At 42.5% G+C, this 14069-nt stretch overlaps 1 protein-coding gene across 7 annotated transcripts in view; it reads right to left on the bottom strand.

The window, feature by feature from the left end:
• The window catches only part of ablim3 (actin binding LIM protein family, member 3), a 46437-nt gene that overhangs the window by 16518 nt on the left and 15850 nt on the right, over positions 1-14069 (bottom strand). For all 7 annotated transcript variants that reach the window (XR_015131255.1, XR_015131254.1, XR_015131253.1 and 4 more), the window contains 2 exons: positions 6245-6428; positions 1176-1291 (listed from right to left, as the gene is read on the bottom strand). Coding sequence is in view for 2 of the 7 variants with exons in the window: in XM_086308272.1 (XP_086164398.1) it covers positions 1176-1291; positions 6245-6428 (300 nt within the window). In the remaining 5 variants the exon portion in view is untranslated. The remainder of the gene's footprint in view (positions 1-1175; positions 1292-6244; positions 6429-14069) is intronic.

A 14069-nucleotide genomic window follows, 5' to 3' on the forward strand; every position in this document is an offset into this window, starting at 1 on the left:
CTGTCTGTATGCTATGCTTAACAAATGATTCACTATCAGTCACTATCCTGCTGCTGTATCATAGTAATTTGTCATTTTAAATAACGAGAAGGAGAAAAATAACTTTACTAATAATCCCTCTGGGAAATTCCTGCATAACAGTTGTGGAGGATTTGCAGAAGGAGGAATTACGCATATCTGAATGAACTGAGGAAGGAGGAGCTCTCTGTGACCTTCGCTGAAATATTCTGTCATTATTAGGACTTTTTCTGAGTGGGCTACTCTTGCCAGCAGGATGACTGTGCAGACTGTGGGAGACTTCCAAGACAGAGCTTAAACACCAACTCCTCTCTGCTACTGCATGTAGATCATCCAGCTCTGGTACCAGGAATAAACCAACCATCTTAAAAAAAAACTTTAGTCTCTACTTCCTGTCATTCATCCTCAGATTTTATCATAGACTGTAAAATAAGATGGATGCAGGTGACATCACCTGTAGGTTTCGAAAGTTCTGTTATGAAGCATCTAGATGAGCGTTAACACCTTTGCCAGCTTGGTCTAACTGCTTGCTCAAACCATGACAAACCATTAGCCATTAGTGGTTTCCTACCACAGATAATCCTAAATTTTAAAACACAGTATGACTGAGATTAAAAAACAGACCACATTTTTTATTCAATCTGACTCGAAATGAGTGACTGACTCAGCAAGAGCTTGTTCACAAGACACAGTTCGTTAGGACTGGAAGTCTTTTTGTAGTTATAGCTATTGCCATCTGGTGCCCTTCAGATAGAATGTGAGATTAAAGCACTTTGACATTAACTTAATGAGTCTTTAAAACAGTCACAAACCCAACATCACTAAGGCTAGATTCATTTTTTATATGCAGTCAAAGATCTAGTAACACACATGGTAGCAGGCTCATGATTCCTGTTAATAAACAACTGTGAGCATGCAGTGAACAAAACCACTAAACCCTGTATGTTGGAAATTGGCAGGTGGATTATGTGTCTGTTTGTGTTGCATAATTCTCAGCTGGCAGATCAACGCGGCAGGTCACTCCGCTGATTTGACAGACACACGATTAGCTAAATGAGCAAAGTAGGCTTCGTGGACATGTCGCATTAGCTTTAGCGCACCGTAGCGCCTGGTGGCCCTAAACAGAACGGACAGAGCGGGGTGGGCGCTGGACTTACGGCTGGGCCCGTGGATCTTGATCGGTTCATTTGACTTGACAAGTGTGTGGGAGCACTGCTGGCACACGCAGTCCTTTCCACTGAACGTCACCCTGTCTCCGATTGGAAAGGGTTTACTGAGGAGGCAAAAAAAAAAGACAGACAAGAGAATTAGAAAGCGGAGCACAATGGGCGTTAAAACGCCTGCAGTAATTCTGTGTTTACATCCAAGTCTACTGTATTCATTGAAATAACAAATGGGTGCTGGCAGAGACATGATTCGGTGACAGACAGGCCATAATCCTGCTGACACAAGCTGAATGCGGTCCGACATCCTCTATGAAACTGAAAATACATTTTCATTGCACAACAGTTTGCAAATGTATTTTCATTTGCAAACTGTTGTGATGATGAGTTAATAGGATGCTGATTGTTACAGGAGCACCTGGCTGCTCTGTGATTAAAGAGGCGATAATGCGACAGGCTTCTGAAAGGAAAACTGGCTCTCTCAGTGAGAATAAAAACTTATTAGGGAGACTTTGTGGAGCGCATACTAATTTTAATTGCCTATTGCTCTCTCAGTCTAGCCATCCAGCTTGCCCTCCCTACACTGACGCCACCAGGTCACCATTTTCAAGGCTTCAAAGAAAGAAAGAAGAGCAAAAACATGTGCCTGCTGACAGGCGGAGAATATGACAACCAGGCAACACCAATGAAATCAAATTTGCCACATCACGATGCACTGTTTTGACTCGCTTTCCTCTCCTTTCCAAGGAGACAGATTGATTTCCTTATGACCAGGGACGATATGAGAATGAATGGGGAGCTAAAAGGCTTAGAGAAGGCTGTGTAAAAAACATAGATGGCACTAATCCTTTTACTCCCCCACCGAGCCCTGGAGCCGGAGCCAAGACCCAGAGGGAGGCTTGAGTCTCCAGTAGATGCCCCAGTCAGCACACATGAGTGCAGCACATCCATGTAGTCACTTAAAGGTGCTCAGACCATGTATAAAGTCTTCTCTCTCTGTGTGTCTTTGCTAACAACATATTCGAGACTTGCTCCTCTGTGCATTTATTTTATTCACAAAAGGGCACCATCCAAACATGAGAGCTGAGCTGCAGATACACAAATTATGCAACAAAAGCTATGGTAAACACAAGCTGCTGGAAAGTGATTTCACTAAGGCTTTATTTTGAATGTCACTCTTCGGCTGTTCCAGAGGTTAACTGCACATTTTAAAATTCAGACATGTGTCCATGCGAATATTTGTGTCCAGCTCCAAGCACGACAGACTAAATCTCTTCTACATGTCTGAACATAGCATTCACATTGTATAGTTCAGCAGAACGAAGCACCAGAAATGCTGTGATGGTGCAGAAAAGCATCTCCGTGCATTTGTGACCTTGTCTTTACCTGTGTGTTGCTCTCACTCCCTCAAGACACTCTTGCCTTGTCAGCCCTTTGCAGCGCTTTAAAAATTTACTCTGTTTACATATTTAATGCTTTCTTTTTCTTAACTGGCCAAAAAAGTAAAGCTATTTCTGGCTTTAGGGGTATGTCCTCTTGCTTTGATCACCACTGCGTTAAAAATACGTTCACGTGTAAAAGTGAAACTTGCATTCGGACTCCATTAAAGCTGAAGCAGTGATGACAAAGAAGTCAAAGTGGAATAATGATGAGGAGACAAAGGAAGAGAGGGCGATGTGGCTGATGATTAAAGAGCGCAAAGATTATTATTTGTGAATAATGCGAATGACGAAGAAGAAGCAAGAGCAAAGGAGGTGCGTCCAGAAGGAAGACAGGAGTGAAAGATGAGGGGAAGAAAGGACGTACAAGATGGAACAGTCAGCAATGTGACAGGGGGCAGACGGAGCACGAAAGAAGAGATTCACCCTTTGGCTTCTTGCTGTCTCTTCTAGTTTACTCCACATACACTGACAACACATACACACACATCACTGTCACTGCCAGCGCTGCTCCACTGCCTGTCTCTGTCCTGCTGGTATCATTTCAGTTTTTTGGAAGGGGGGGGGGGGTTGTTTTTTGTCTTTTGCCCACAGCTGCTGGGTCAGAATGTGTGTTTATCAGGCAATGTCAAGCAGATACCCGACAACAATCTCTACTCTACTGGAAGACGATACTATAAGTAAGCTAAAAGGCTGCTCGCTTATTCACAAGGAGGCGCCACAGCAGGTAACTCTGCATGTTTGATTTGTCAGATTTTTTACGCCCTGATGCCCTTCCGAACGCAACCCCGCAAGGGATTTGTGTCTTCTCCCAGGATCAAAGCAGGGATCTTTCGCTTGTTAGGGGAATGTGTAAACCACTACAATATGATTTACTCTGGATACTGTTAGTAAAGATCCTTATAATGTAAACAACACATTAAAAACCAGTCAGCAAGTGAGAGGGTGCAAATGAGAGACAGGTTATCCCATATATACAGCATGCTCTGAAGCGAAAGCGAGGGACACGGTTAAATAAAATAAAGAAAGGAGCCAACATTGATGCTGAGATTTCATTCTGAAGGAGCTTCACATGAACACTGATGGAGTTCATAGGAGAGATGACCTACTTTTACTAAACCTAAATGTGCGATACACCAGGTCAGCTTTCTATCTTTCCTACACTTGAGCTTTCCAATCACACATTTGCTGACATTCAGAAGATGAATCATGAGTTAATTATTAAATCCTCCATGAAAAAAGTCAGTCAATTAGCCAATTCTTGTTTTTAAAGATGCAACTTTTGCTGCGTCACTTCAGGTCTTGAGGCTGAAAATAGTGACTCATAGCCGAAAAGTAAAAAACAGTCATGCGTTTCTTATTCAGTGCCTCCACAATCTGTTTGCTATTTCCCGTCGTCTCTATCATGCTGTTCTCTAACAAATTACTAATGAAGTCTCACAGAATAGACTGAGAAAAGCACAGATACTCTAAAGAAGTCAACCGGCAGGTCTCACATATCTTTTGTGCAATACATAAAGCAGCATGCTGAGTGCATGCTGCAAATAGTAGCTACCAATAACAATATTATACTGTTTATTTGTTATCAGAATCAGAATCAGAATCAGAATGGGTTTATTGCCAGATGTTGAGGTTTACAACATTAGGAAATTGCTGCGGTGCTTCAGTGCAGACAATAAGAATTAAAGTGCTATGTAGAAAGAAAGATATGTGCATGCGATATACATGAGATATATACATGAGAATAAGAATTATGAGTGCTACGTAGAAAGATATATACATGAGTGCAGGTGGTGATCAGTGCCAAACATGAAATGATGCAGTGACACAGCGTAGGGTCATGTGTTAGTGGTGGGAACAGTCATATGGTTATTGTTCATGTGTCCAACAGCAGAGGGGAAGAAACTGTTCTTGTGGCGAGAGGTTCTGGTGCGAATGGACCGGAGCCTCCTGCCTGAGGGGAGCAGGTCAAACAGACTGTGTCCAGGGTGAGAAGGGTCAGCTGAGATCCGGGCTGCACGCCGCAGTGTCCTGGAGGTGTACAGGTCCTGCAGAGATGGGAGTCTGCAGCCAATCACCTTCTCAGCAGAGCGCACAACACGCTGCAGTCTCTGTTTGTCCCTGATAGTGGCTCCAGCGTACCACACGGTGATGGAGGAGGTGAGGATGGACTCGATGATTGCAGTGTAGAATTGCATCATCGTCCGTGTTGGCAGGTTGAATTTCTTCAGCTGCCTCAGGAAGTACATCCTCTGCTGGGCTTTCTTAATGACGGAGGTGATGGTGGGCTCCCACTTCAGGTCCTGGGTGATGGTGGTACCCAGGAAGCGGAATGAGTCCACAGAGGTGATGGGGGTGTCAGTCAGGATGATGGGGGGGAGTGGAGCTGTGTGCTTCCTGAAGTCCACAATAATCTCCACTGTCTTCTGGGCATTCAGCACCAGGTTGTTGTGGCTGCACCAAGACACCAGACGTTCAACCTCCCTCCTGTAGGCAGACTCGTCCCCGTCCGAGATGAGCCCAATAATCATACATATCCAATTCCAAGCTAATCCAAAATAACTAAGGTAACTGTTGCATAGGCAACTTTTAATCACATGAAATTTGTTTATTTATAAGGAACCCCATTAGCTTCCACAACAGTGGTTGGTAGTCTTCCTGGGGCCCAAGCCATCAAATACAATCAAATAAAATGTTACGCAATAAAGTCGATGGAAAATATCCACATAAGTGATAATACATTTTCTGTTTTGCAATAACTGGTTAACATTGCCTAGCAGATGAGGACAGCATTTTGCCGGTAATGAGCCAGACATTGTTATGTCATTTTGAATCGGTGGAAACCAAAGCAGAGCAAAAAGAGACTCTGTATCATCTTTACATCTTCCAAAGTGGCCAAATATAATATAATATAATATAATATAATATAATATAATATACATTTCTCAAGATAACTACAGCGCAACCTAGAGCACAATTTGGGTGAAGGGCCATTAGGTGATCACTGTGTCCATGTTTTGCCAAAAATACACTAATACTCTAGGAGGAGTGACAAATTGTGTGCAAATGATGAAAGTGACCTTGACCTTGGGCAAACTGTGGGTGAAGGCCCCTTAAATGGTAAATGGCCTGTATTTGTATAGTGCTTTACTTAGTCCCTAAGGACCCCAAAGCGCTTTACACTACATTCAGTCATTCACACACAGGTGATGGCAAGCTACATTGTAGCCACAGCTGCCCTGGGGCGCACTGACAGAGGCGAGGCTGCCGGGCCCTCCGACCACCACCAGTAGGCAACGGGTGAAGTGTCTTGCCCAAGGACACAACGACCGAGACTGTCGGAGCCGGGGCTCGAACCAGACACCTTCCGATTACAAGACAAATTGCCAACTCTTGAGCCACGATCGGTCAGATAAAATTCTGACCACTACTGTAGGACGACGAGCAATTGTTATGACTTTTTGTGGACAGATGGACGGAAGTCATCAATCACTTGACCTAAAATTCATATGTCAGAATAAAGTTCTTGCGCTCTTCTTTAGTCTTTTGGGTGCACATAAACATCATCAGAATACATACTTGTATATAGTATTGTGTGTGTGTTTTGAGAAGGAATATACATACCTGCAAACACTGCAGACAAAGCACTTGGGGTGGTACGTGCGTCCCAGAGCAGAGACCACTTCTCCCGTGATGAAGGTGTCACAGCGGTCACAGCGTGTACCATACAAACGCTGATAGTCTGCTGTACAGATGTATTCGCCCTTCTTCTGGAAGAAGCCAGATTGTGCTAAATCACAGTTACACACTGTGGACAGAATGGTGAGAGACAGGAAAAGTGGGCCATTGGAAACAGTAAGGCATACAAAACAGAATTCTATATGTCTGTTTTTATTTCTATTTTTGGTTTTCCGCTTTAAGAGAACACATTTTTCTTTATCTGTCATCTGCTCTTTTTCTCTGTTTTGTTCCTCTACCAACACATGTTTTTTTTCAGTCAGCACGTTTTTCATTCAGTCTGAGCGCCCTCCTTTTTTACCTGTTTGTGTGTGTATACGTGTGCTTGGTTGTGCTGTGTGTGTCTGTTTGTCTTCACACACGGCTGCTAGGGAAGTTATTCAGTTCCAGACAGTGGTGAGCCAATTTGCAGTGATGGGAATATAATTATATAATCAGTGGAAAAGTCATTTTGTGCTAAACAATGTGAAGAAGGAGACAAAACAACAAACCACAAGCTCCCAACATCATCAGGACATCCACTACGGTCTCATTACATTTCACTGGAGAAGACATCAACATTTCTTGCTGTGTATGCACAAGGTAAGTGCTCAGTTTGTGTATGTGTTTCTATATATTGTGGATCCTAAGCAGACAGTACGTGCTACAGCCCTTTGCTGTGTAACTGAGAGGGAATTCCAGTGGGTGTAACAATATAGCCAAGAGGCATTTTCACAGATCAGCGGCCGGCGTGGTCTCTAGTTTCTTCCTATGCAGTTAACCAACAGAAAAGGCTGACAATTACTGGAACATCTGACTGAAAAAACTATTATTACCTGATACATATTGCACTAATAAAGGTCATTAGAGAGGTACTTGTATAAACATTTTGGGTTTCTTTTATTGTTTTAGCCAAATGAGAAATTCTTGAAACCAACATAAAGAGTATTTAAACCTTTGCCAATGCTGAACTTCACCCTCTCTTTCGGCATTATAGCTTTGACCCAGTAATTACTCATTTGCTGACACGGGCACTGTAATTAGACTTCTGTATAGTATACAATTATCATGTAACATAGCAGCAACCACTATAACAGTTCAGATGGCAAAGCTTCAGATGGAGCCAGCCATCATTCTTATCTAAACACTTCTCACTAAACATTGGTCTAATATCAAATAGGGGTCTTTTTTCTACATTCATAACAAAACCTGAATCGAAACCTGATGTTTTTTTCCCCACATTTCAGTGTGAACACATGTCCATACACATCAGACTGAACTCAAAATGTCAGTTTGCATGTTTAAGGTTGGTAATGTCACAAACCATAATTTAATTCTAGTTGAATTTCATGCTTCAGGCTGTTTGTAGAAGTCTTTCCTTGCTGCTTTATAGGCTCCCTTACAGAATCCATATGTGTATCCCCAAAGCAAGTGAGTTGTGTGCTTATATGCACATAGCAAAGGAGTGGTAACTTAATTCATTATTCATAACAATTGATTATTTCTGACTCAGAGACTCAGTGTACAATCTGTGTTTTTCTATATCTTAGACCTTTACAGTCATGTGAAAAAGAAAGTGACTTTATGCAGTTCTGTGCATAACGGAAAAACTAAGTAAACCATTACTGCTTCTACAGGCCTCAAGAGGTTAAGTATCACCAGATTTCTTCTATATGCACTTGAATAGGTGATCATATATCAAGTGTGACCTCCTCTATGAAACCAGAAGTTGTGACAGTTTGCTGTTTAGGAGCATTCAGATGTGTCTTAACACAATCCCTAAATCTTCCCATCGAGAGGTCAGACTTTGCAATGCTCAGTGGAACTGGAAAAAACAAAAGCGCTACATCTCAGACTTTACAGACCTCAGTTAGCATTTTAGATCTTAAGTTTCATGACAGTACAATTAGGACCTGGGCACACAGCTGTTACTGAGCTAATCATGAACTCCTCTTTATGCCAAAGTATTCTAGACTCAAATGTGAGGCCATCTGTCCTATAGCTGAAGCTTTACTGAAACTGGATCATGCAACAGGACAGTGATTCCCAAGCACAGCAGAAAATCTACAACAGACCACCTGAAAATGAAAGAAACAAGGTGCTACAGTGGCACAGTCAAAGTCTAGACCTCAATGCTGTGGTGCATAAACAAACAACTGCAAACCTCAATGAACTGAAGCATTGTTGTGAAGAAGAGGGGGCCAAAATTCCTCCAAAACAACAATTATTCCAAGTGCTAAAAGTGGTTCTACAAGATACTAAATCATGACGTGTAGTTAATTTTCACAGGAGTGCATAGAGTCCCGTGAAAGTAGCTAATAACATGTAGCAGCAGTTAGAAAATAAACAAAACCCATCCTCCAGGACGTTAAGTGACTGTTAAATTATCACTACACCTAGACAGAATATTCAGTGTTTATGATGTCAGGAAATTATGTATTAAAAACTATATCAACACCATAAGCAGTAGGTCTGAGCTGGTAAGTATTAATAAACTCTTTTTGACATGATATTGTTATGGTGCTTGTTCCATGTGGAAACATCACCTGCTGAACACAGAGACTCTTGCATAAATGACCTCCAAAAGACAGGTGAACTTGTGGTGTTGTTGGACCAGAGCAGACTCTGTGCAGAAATACATCACATGTCCCTGGTGAAGCAGGAGGTCTTGCAAGCAATGGTCAGTGAGTTAGAAACACATCCAGCATTTGCCTCCCATGTTTCTAAATTTGAACTCCAGTGTGTGTGTTTCTGTGTGTGTTTAATTTTCACTCAGATGTTTTAATCAGCCGATGATGGAGCGGTGGCCTACCCAAGATGTACCCTTTGTCCTATGACAGCTGGAATAAGCTACAGCCTCCCACCACGACCCTGACCTCAATAACTGTGAAAAAAAAATAATGCATTGAAATATGAATGCCATGATGTTATTTTGTGAAACTCTGGATGCATGAGAAACTCCTGTGTTTCTACACTGAAGCCAAACCACTGACTATCATCATCATATGTAAAGGAAATATAAGCTTTAGGGAAAATCAGTAGGTTAACAGTATCAGGTTAACTGCTGCTAAATGACTGCCACAGTAAATAAATATCTTCATTTACCAAGGCATCACTCTTCTTACGATGGAATGAATCACCTTCAATACCAATAACTTACTGATGTAAAATGGATTTATACTGGCCACATACTACAGACTGCTCTAGGCAGTACTTGGCTCCCTACAGCCGCCCAGTTTTCAATTTTTGTTGGCAGGCTGAGAGTTCACAGACATGCAGACATACACATAAACCCTTCAAAGGGGCTCATTTAATCTCAAGCTGTTTATGAGTGGAGCACATTGACTTAATGGTGTAATAAAAGATCAATGGGCCCTCACTTAAAAACAAAACAATCTCCCTCAGGAGGATGGAGACACATAAATCCATCCCCGATGAGGTGGCACACTGCGTATGCAGAGATAGCATGACAGAACTGGACAGCGTGCACACTGAGATGCGATCGCAGCAGATCTTTATCATTTTGACAGGTCATTGGCATTGAGGCACAGTGGGTGCAGATTTGCAGTAGAGGAGCATAAGAAGATCCATAAGGAGATCCACAGCTCTCAGATATAAAATAGCTTGTTTATATAAATGTGTGTGTGTGCCTGCGCCAACCACATTTCCAGAACCACTGAACAATGGCACATAGCTTCAAAAAGTGCCTCGACTGCATTTTGAGCCAGACTTACTAAGGCTCTTACCAGAAACCCAAATCACAGGCTATCCAGTTCCTTTACGGAAAAAAGGGAATGAGAGGGTAAATATTTCCACTCTATTAATGTTTTCACCATGGAAAAAAAAATCATTGTGTCTTGAAATGCCAATCACTTAATAAAAACAATGTTTTCATCTTCTCAAACTAAATTGAAGTCAATGACTGGATTCATTTCGTCTGGTTCTCGCTTGCCTCTCTCTTTTCCTTTTCCTCAGTCTCTCCACCCTCGTTCTCAAAATGATTTGCTTTTCAGTCTTGGCCCAGATTGATTTCTAAATAAGTGAAATCTGCTCAATTAGCCTAATGCACTGTATATATAAGCATATGGATGCTGGATCGAACCACAGCCAGCTGAACTGATCAGCTCAGCCTGGATTGGACGGGAGAGATGTGTGGTTCACCTGTTGGCTTATCGCGCTGTTTTCTTCAGGCGATAAGCCGGTTGCATTGCAAAGGACTTCCCCCCTTACCCAGTTGCCAGGAGGATATAAACCTTCCACGGTTGCCCTAGAGACAGCTAGGTCCCAGTTTGAGTGATGAGGTGGTGGTGGTACTGGTGGTAACTCATTCGGAGAAGCTTTAGTTGAACGGGAAGCTGTAAATACCAAACCTCGTCTTTCATAATCTGATGATCTGTAGCCAGGTTCTCTGTTACTGTAATTGTGACATAAAGGATTATACCATGTTCTGATTTATATAGTTCTAACCTAAACAAACAACCTTTAGCAGACATTAATGATGAAATGAGAATTTTTGCAGCTACTCTTTTTATTGGATTTAAAGACTTTCCACAATATTTCTGTAACTACAAACATGCCTATTACTATGAATCAATCATTACATCAGATCAAACTACAAGTATTGCTTGTTTGCTTTAACAGGGTAATCACTTTGTAATGTGCACCTGAGTGAGTAACCAAAAGAAAATTACACTTTTTAGATATTTGAAAAAAAAAAAGTGCCATTCATAACACTTTCCTAAAAAGCTTTCCACTTTTACAAGCCTACTCAGAAGGAGTCCTTCTACTTTCCAAGTACTCCCAATTCAACTGTGACCATCAAGCATATTTTCTAAGCTCATCCCTCAGAATTTTAGGCGCCAGCACAGTGGGTGGAGTTGAGAGTGAATCCGGTGTCTCTGCTGCTGCTGCACAGTTGTGGCCCAGCTTGGCTTTAAGAAGAAAGATTTTGGTTAGAGCCACACAACCAGCACCACATGGGTGCGGGCACACACCCATAAAAACAAGAGCCCAGCACAACTGACTGAAAACTTTTCTGGTCTGCTTTAATATCCTCTGAATAGACCGTGAGGATTTTTACTGTGCACGTCCCACATCGATGTGCACAACTCAAAAGGCAATAAAAAGACTGTTTTGTTTGTTTGTGTAAGAAATGTGTATTATTCCGTGGAGACGTGGAGATTTATTGTCATTTAAATGCCTAAATAAAGACGAGCTTTGCAGAACCAAATTAGATCAAACACTTAATTTCATTTATTTGCTTGTTTTATGCTCTCTCCCTGAATGACATGCTAATGAGGGAAACCAAAGGATGACGCTTGTCTTCTTGATGTATTTCATTCTGGGGCCGTGCAGGAAGCATCTAGAGATTATAAGTCTCCTTATTAGAGGTTAACATGTAGGCTGGTGTCTGCAGCTGTGGTCATTATAACAGCACTGATTAGGCATCCACGGGGGGTCTGCCTGATTGGGTATTTATCTCCAGCCAACAGACGCAATTAAAATTCCCTTCTGAAAGTCAGCCCAAAACGGAACTCTAAAATAGTCCGTCACCTCCTTAAACCCCCCCCCCCCATTTCTCCCCTTCTCTGTCTGTGACTTTCCGTTTCAAGACTGCTTCCAAATTTTTGTGGCTCTGAGCACAAAGTCTCCGCTTTATCTCAATTTGCACCCTCTCTTCTCACCACTACAGAGCTGTACCTCAACACAACCTCGCCTTTTTTTTACAGTGTTGCTTCCCTTGCTCTGTCTGTCACTGTAACTTTTTCCCACTGCTTATTACGCCACACTTAGATTTTCATAATGTGCTATTAAGTGAATCGACATGCTTTTGCAGTACCGTAAAGTAGCCTCGCGGCACATTTTAATTGCTGTCAGCATTGTGCTAATTTCCCAACCTTTTGCAGGAAAATACAGGCAGTCACAGATAGTTTAGCAAAGGGACATTTAGTAGTGGGGCAGTGACAAGTTTCATTAGAGAAAGAACTTCAGACGCACATCTGTGGTACCAACATGGGGCCCTCGCTGCCCTCTCCCTGTCCCCCCGGATCTGAGGCTCTCTGACAGGAGGGAACACTTCAAGAGTAAATAATGCGTTTTCTCAAGTTGTGCCAAATCGTGGGGCGCTGGAAGAAGGGGTCAGACAAACAGGAAGAGGAGACAGACAAAAGGCACACTAGCAGCTCTGTGAGGCACTGCGCTTCAATCTCAATACTCTTAAGAGGCGTACAGTTGATATGCAGGTAATGCAGGTTGAGCTTTTGCACATACTTTACAGTGCATGCAGTTTAATTTAATGTATTAGCATGCTAAAGCTCACTACTTAGCAATATGCATACAAGTGAACTGATGACAGCATGAATTCATTGTCTATGAAGAATTTGTACATCCATACCAAATTTGTGACAATTAATCAGGTGAATTCAGTAAATAACTAAACTTCTGATCCATATCAAGAGATGTAGTAAGGTTCAACCATCCAGTAGTTATTGGGACATTTTTGTCTGGACCAACTGGACAGTGCTGCCACCCCTTGAGCTCTGATTCAAGCACGTCTAAAGGAAAACGGCAATAGAAGATAGACGGAGATGTTTTTATAGGAAAGGGCAAGAGAAGGAGGAGGCGGGTGGACAGCTAAAGGCTAAAGCAGAGAGAAAGCATGCATGAGTGGCAGGGCTTCCCTCATATTTGGCTGCTGTAGTTGATGGAGACAGATGGTAGCCCAGTGGAGTCTCTTCATACCAGCAGACTGAGGCCTTCAGCTTTTAACCCTAAGAGAGCTGATGAGAGATTCTGAGGGGAAGGGAAAACAAGACATGAACGAGATCACAGACACACAGAGACAGCCAGACGGCTACAGATGACGCTTTGAAATAAGCCCTAAACATGCTCCATTTGTCGGTATGTCCGAATGCGCTTGTCTAACACGGCTTCTTCTTTACAATCAAGAAAAGACTCCTTCTCTGAAGAAGACACTTGCACACCTAGGAAGCTGCACCTCACTGTTCCAAGCAAGCACACACAGACACACCTAGAGGAAACAAAAAGGTTCTCAGTATGTGAAAGCCATGTTCGTATGAGAAACGAACAGAGGTATAATGCCTGCCATCTAAACCGAATCCAGAGTCGTAAGGGAAAAGCGCCACTTCCTGCCACACTCCCTTCTCCCTCCGCCAGAATCTCTCCCTAGCAACCATGCATTGGCGTGGTGATTGGACCGGCGTACCAGCGGTTGCTATAGCTACAGGAAGCTCCCCTTTCCTGTAACCCCCTCGTTTTTTTGTGTGGTTTTTTGTGCTTTTTCTGTGTCTGTCTCTCTGTTTCTCCTCATAACCTTGCTGTCTTTATTTCTCTCTTTGTTTTTTTTATATTCTACTCCCCACTGTACTTCTCTCCATTACAGTCTCTCCCCTTGCCTTCAGAGAGCAGTGGCAGTACAGTACAGTAGGCTGATGTTAATATGATGGTGGCTGATGGCTTCCAAAGGGAGGCTGGATTGACTGAGACAGATCTGCAGAGAAAGAGCCAAAGATGCTGCTACTTTATAAAAGCCCCGGTGAGAATATCAGCCAGAAAGGGTGCATTAGCAGAGCAGTCAAGTATTTATCTGACCTGTCTGAATAAATCTTGTATTCCCCTCAGCGCTGTTTTATGAGAGAAATCTGCTTTGTCTCAGAAAATAAATAACTACCGGGAGCAGGTTTGCAGTTTATGTGCAAAGGTGTCTGTGTTT

Source organism: Aulonocara sp. 'chitande type north' Nkhata Bay, linkage group LG2 (assembly GCF_057382095.1).
Source record: "Aulonocara sp. 'chitande type north' Nkhata Bay isolate Kocher_YH1m ecotype deep benthic linkage group LG2, A_spYH_male_GT1.1, whole genome shotgun sequence".
NCBI lineage: Eukaryota > Metazoa > Chordata > Actinopteri > Cichliformes > Cichlidae > Aulonocara > Aulonocara sp. 'chitande type north' Nkhata Bay.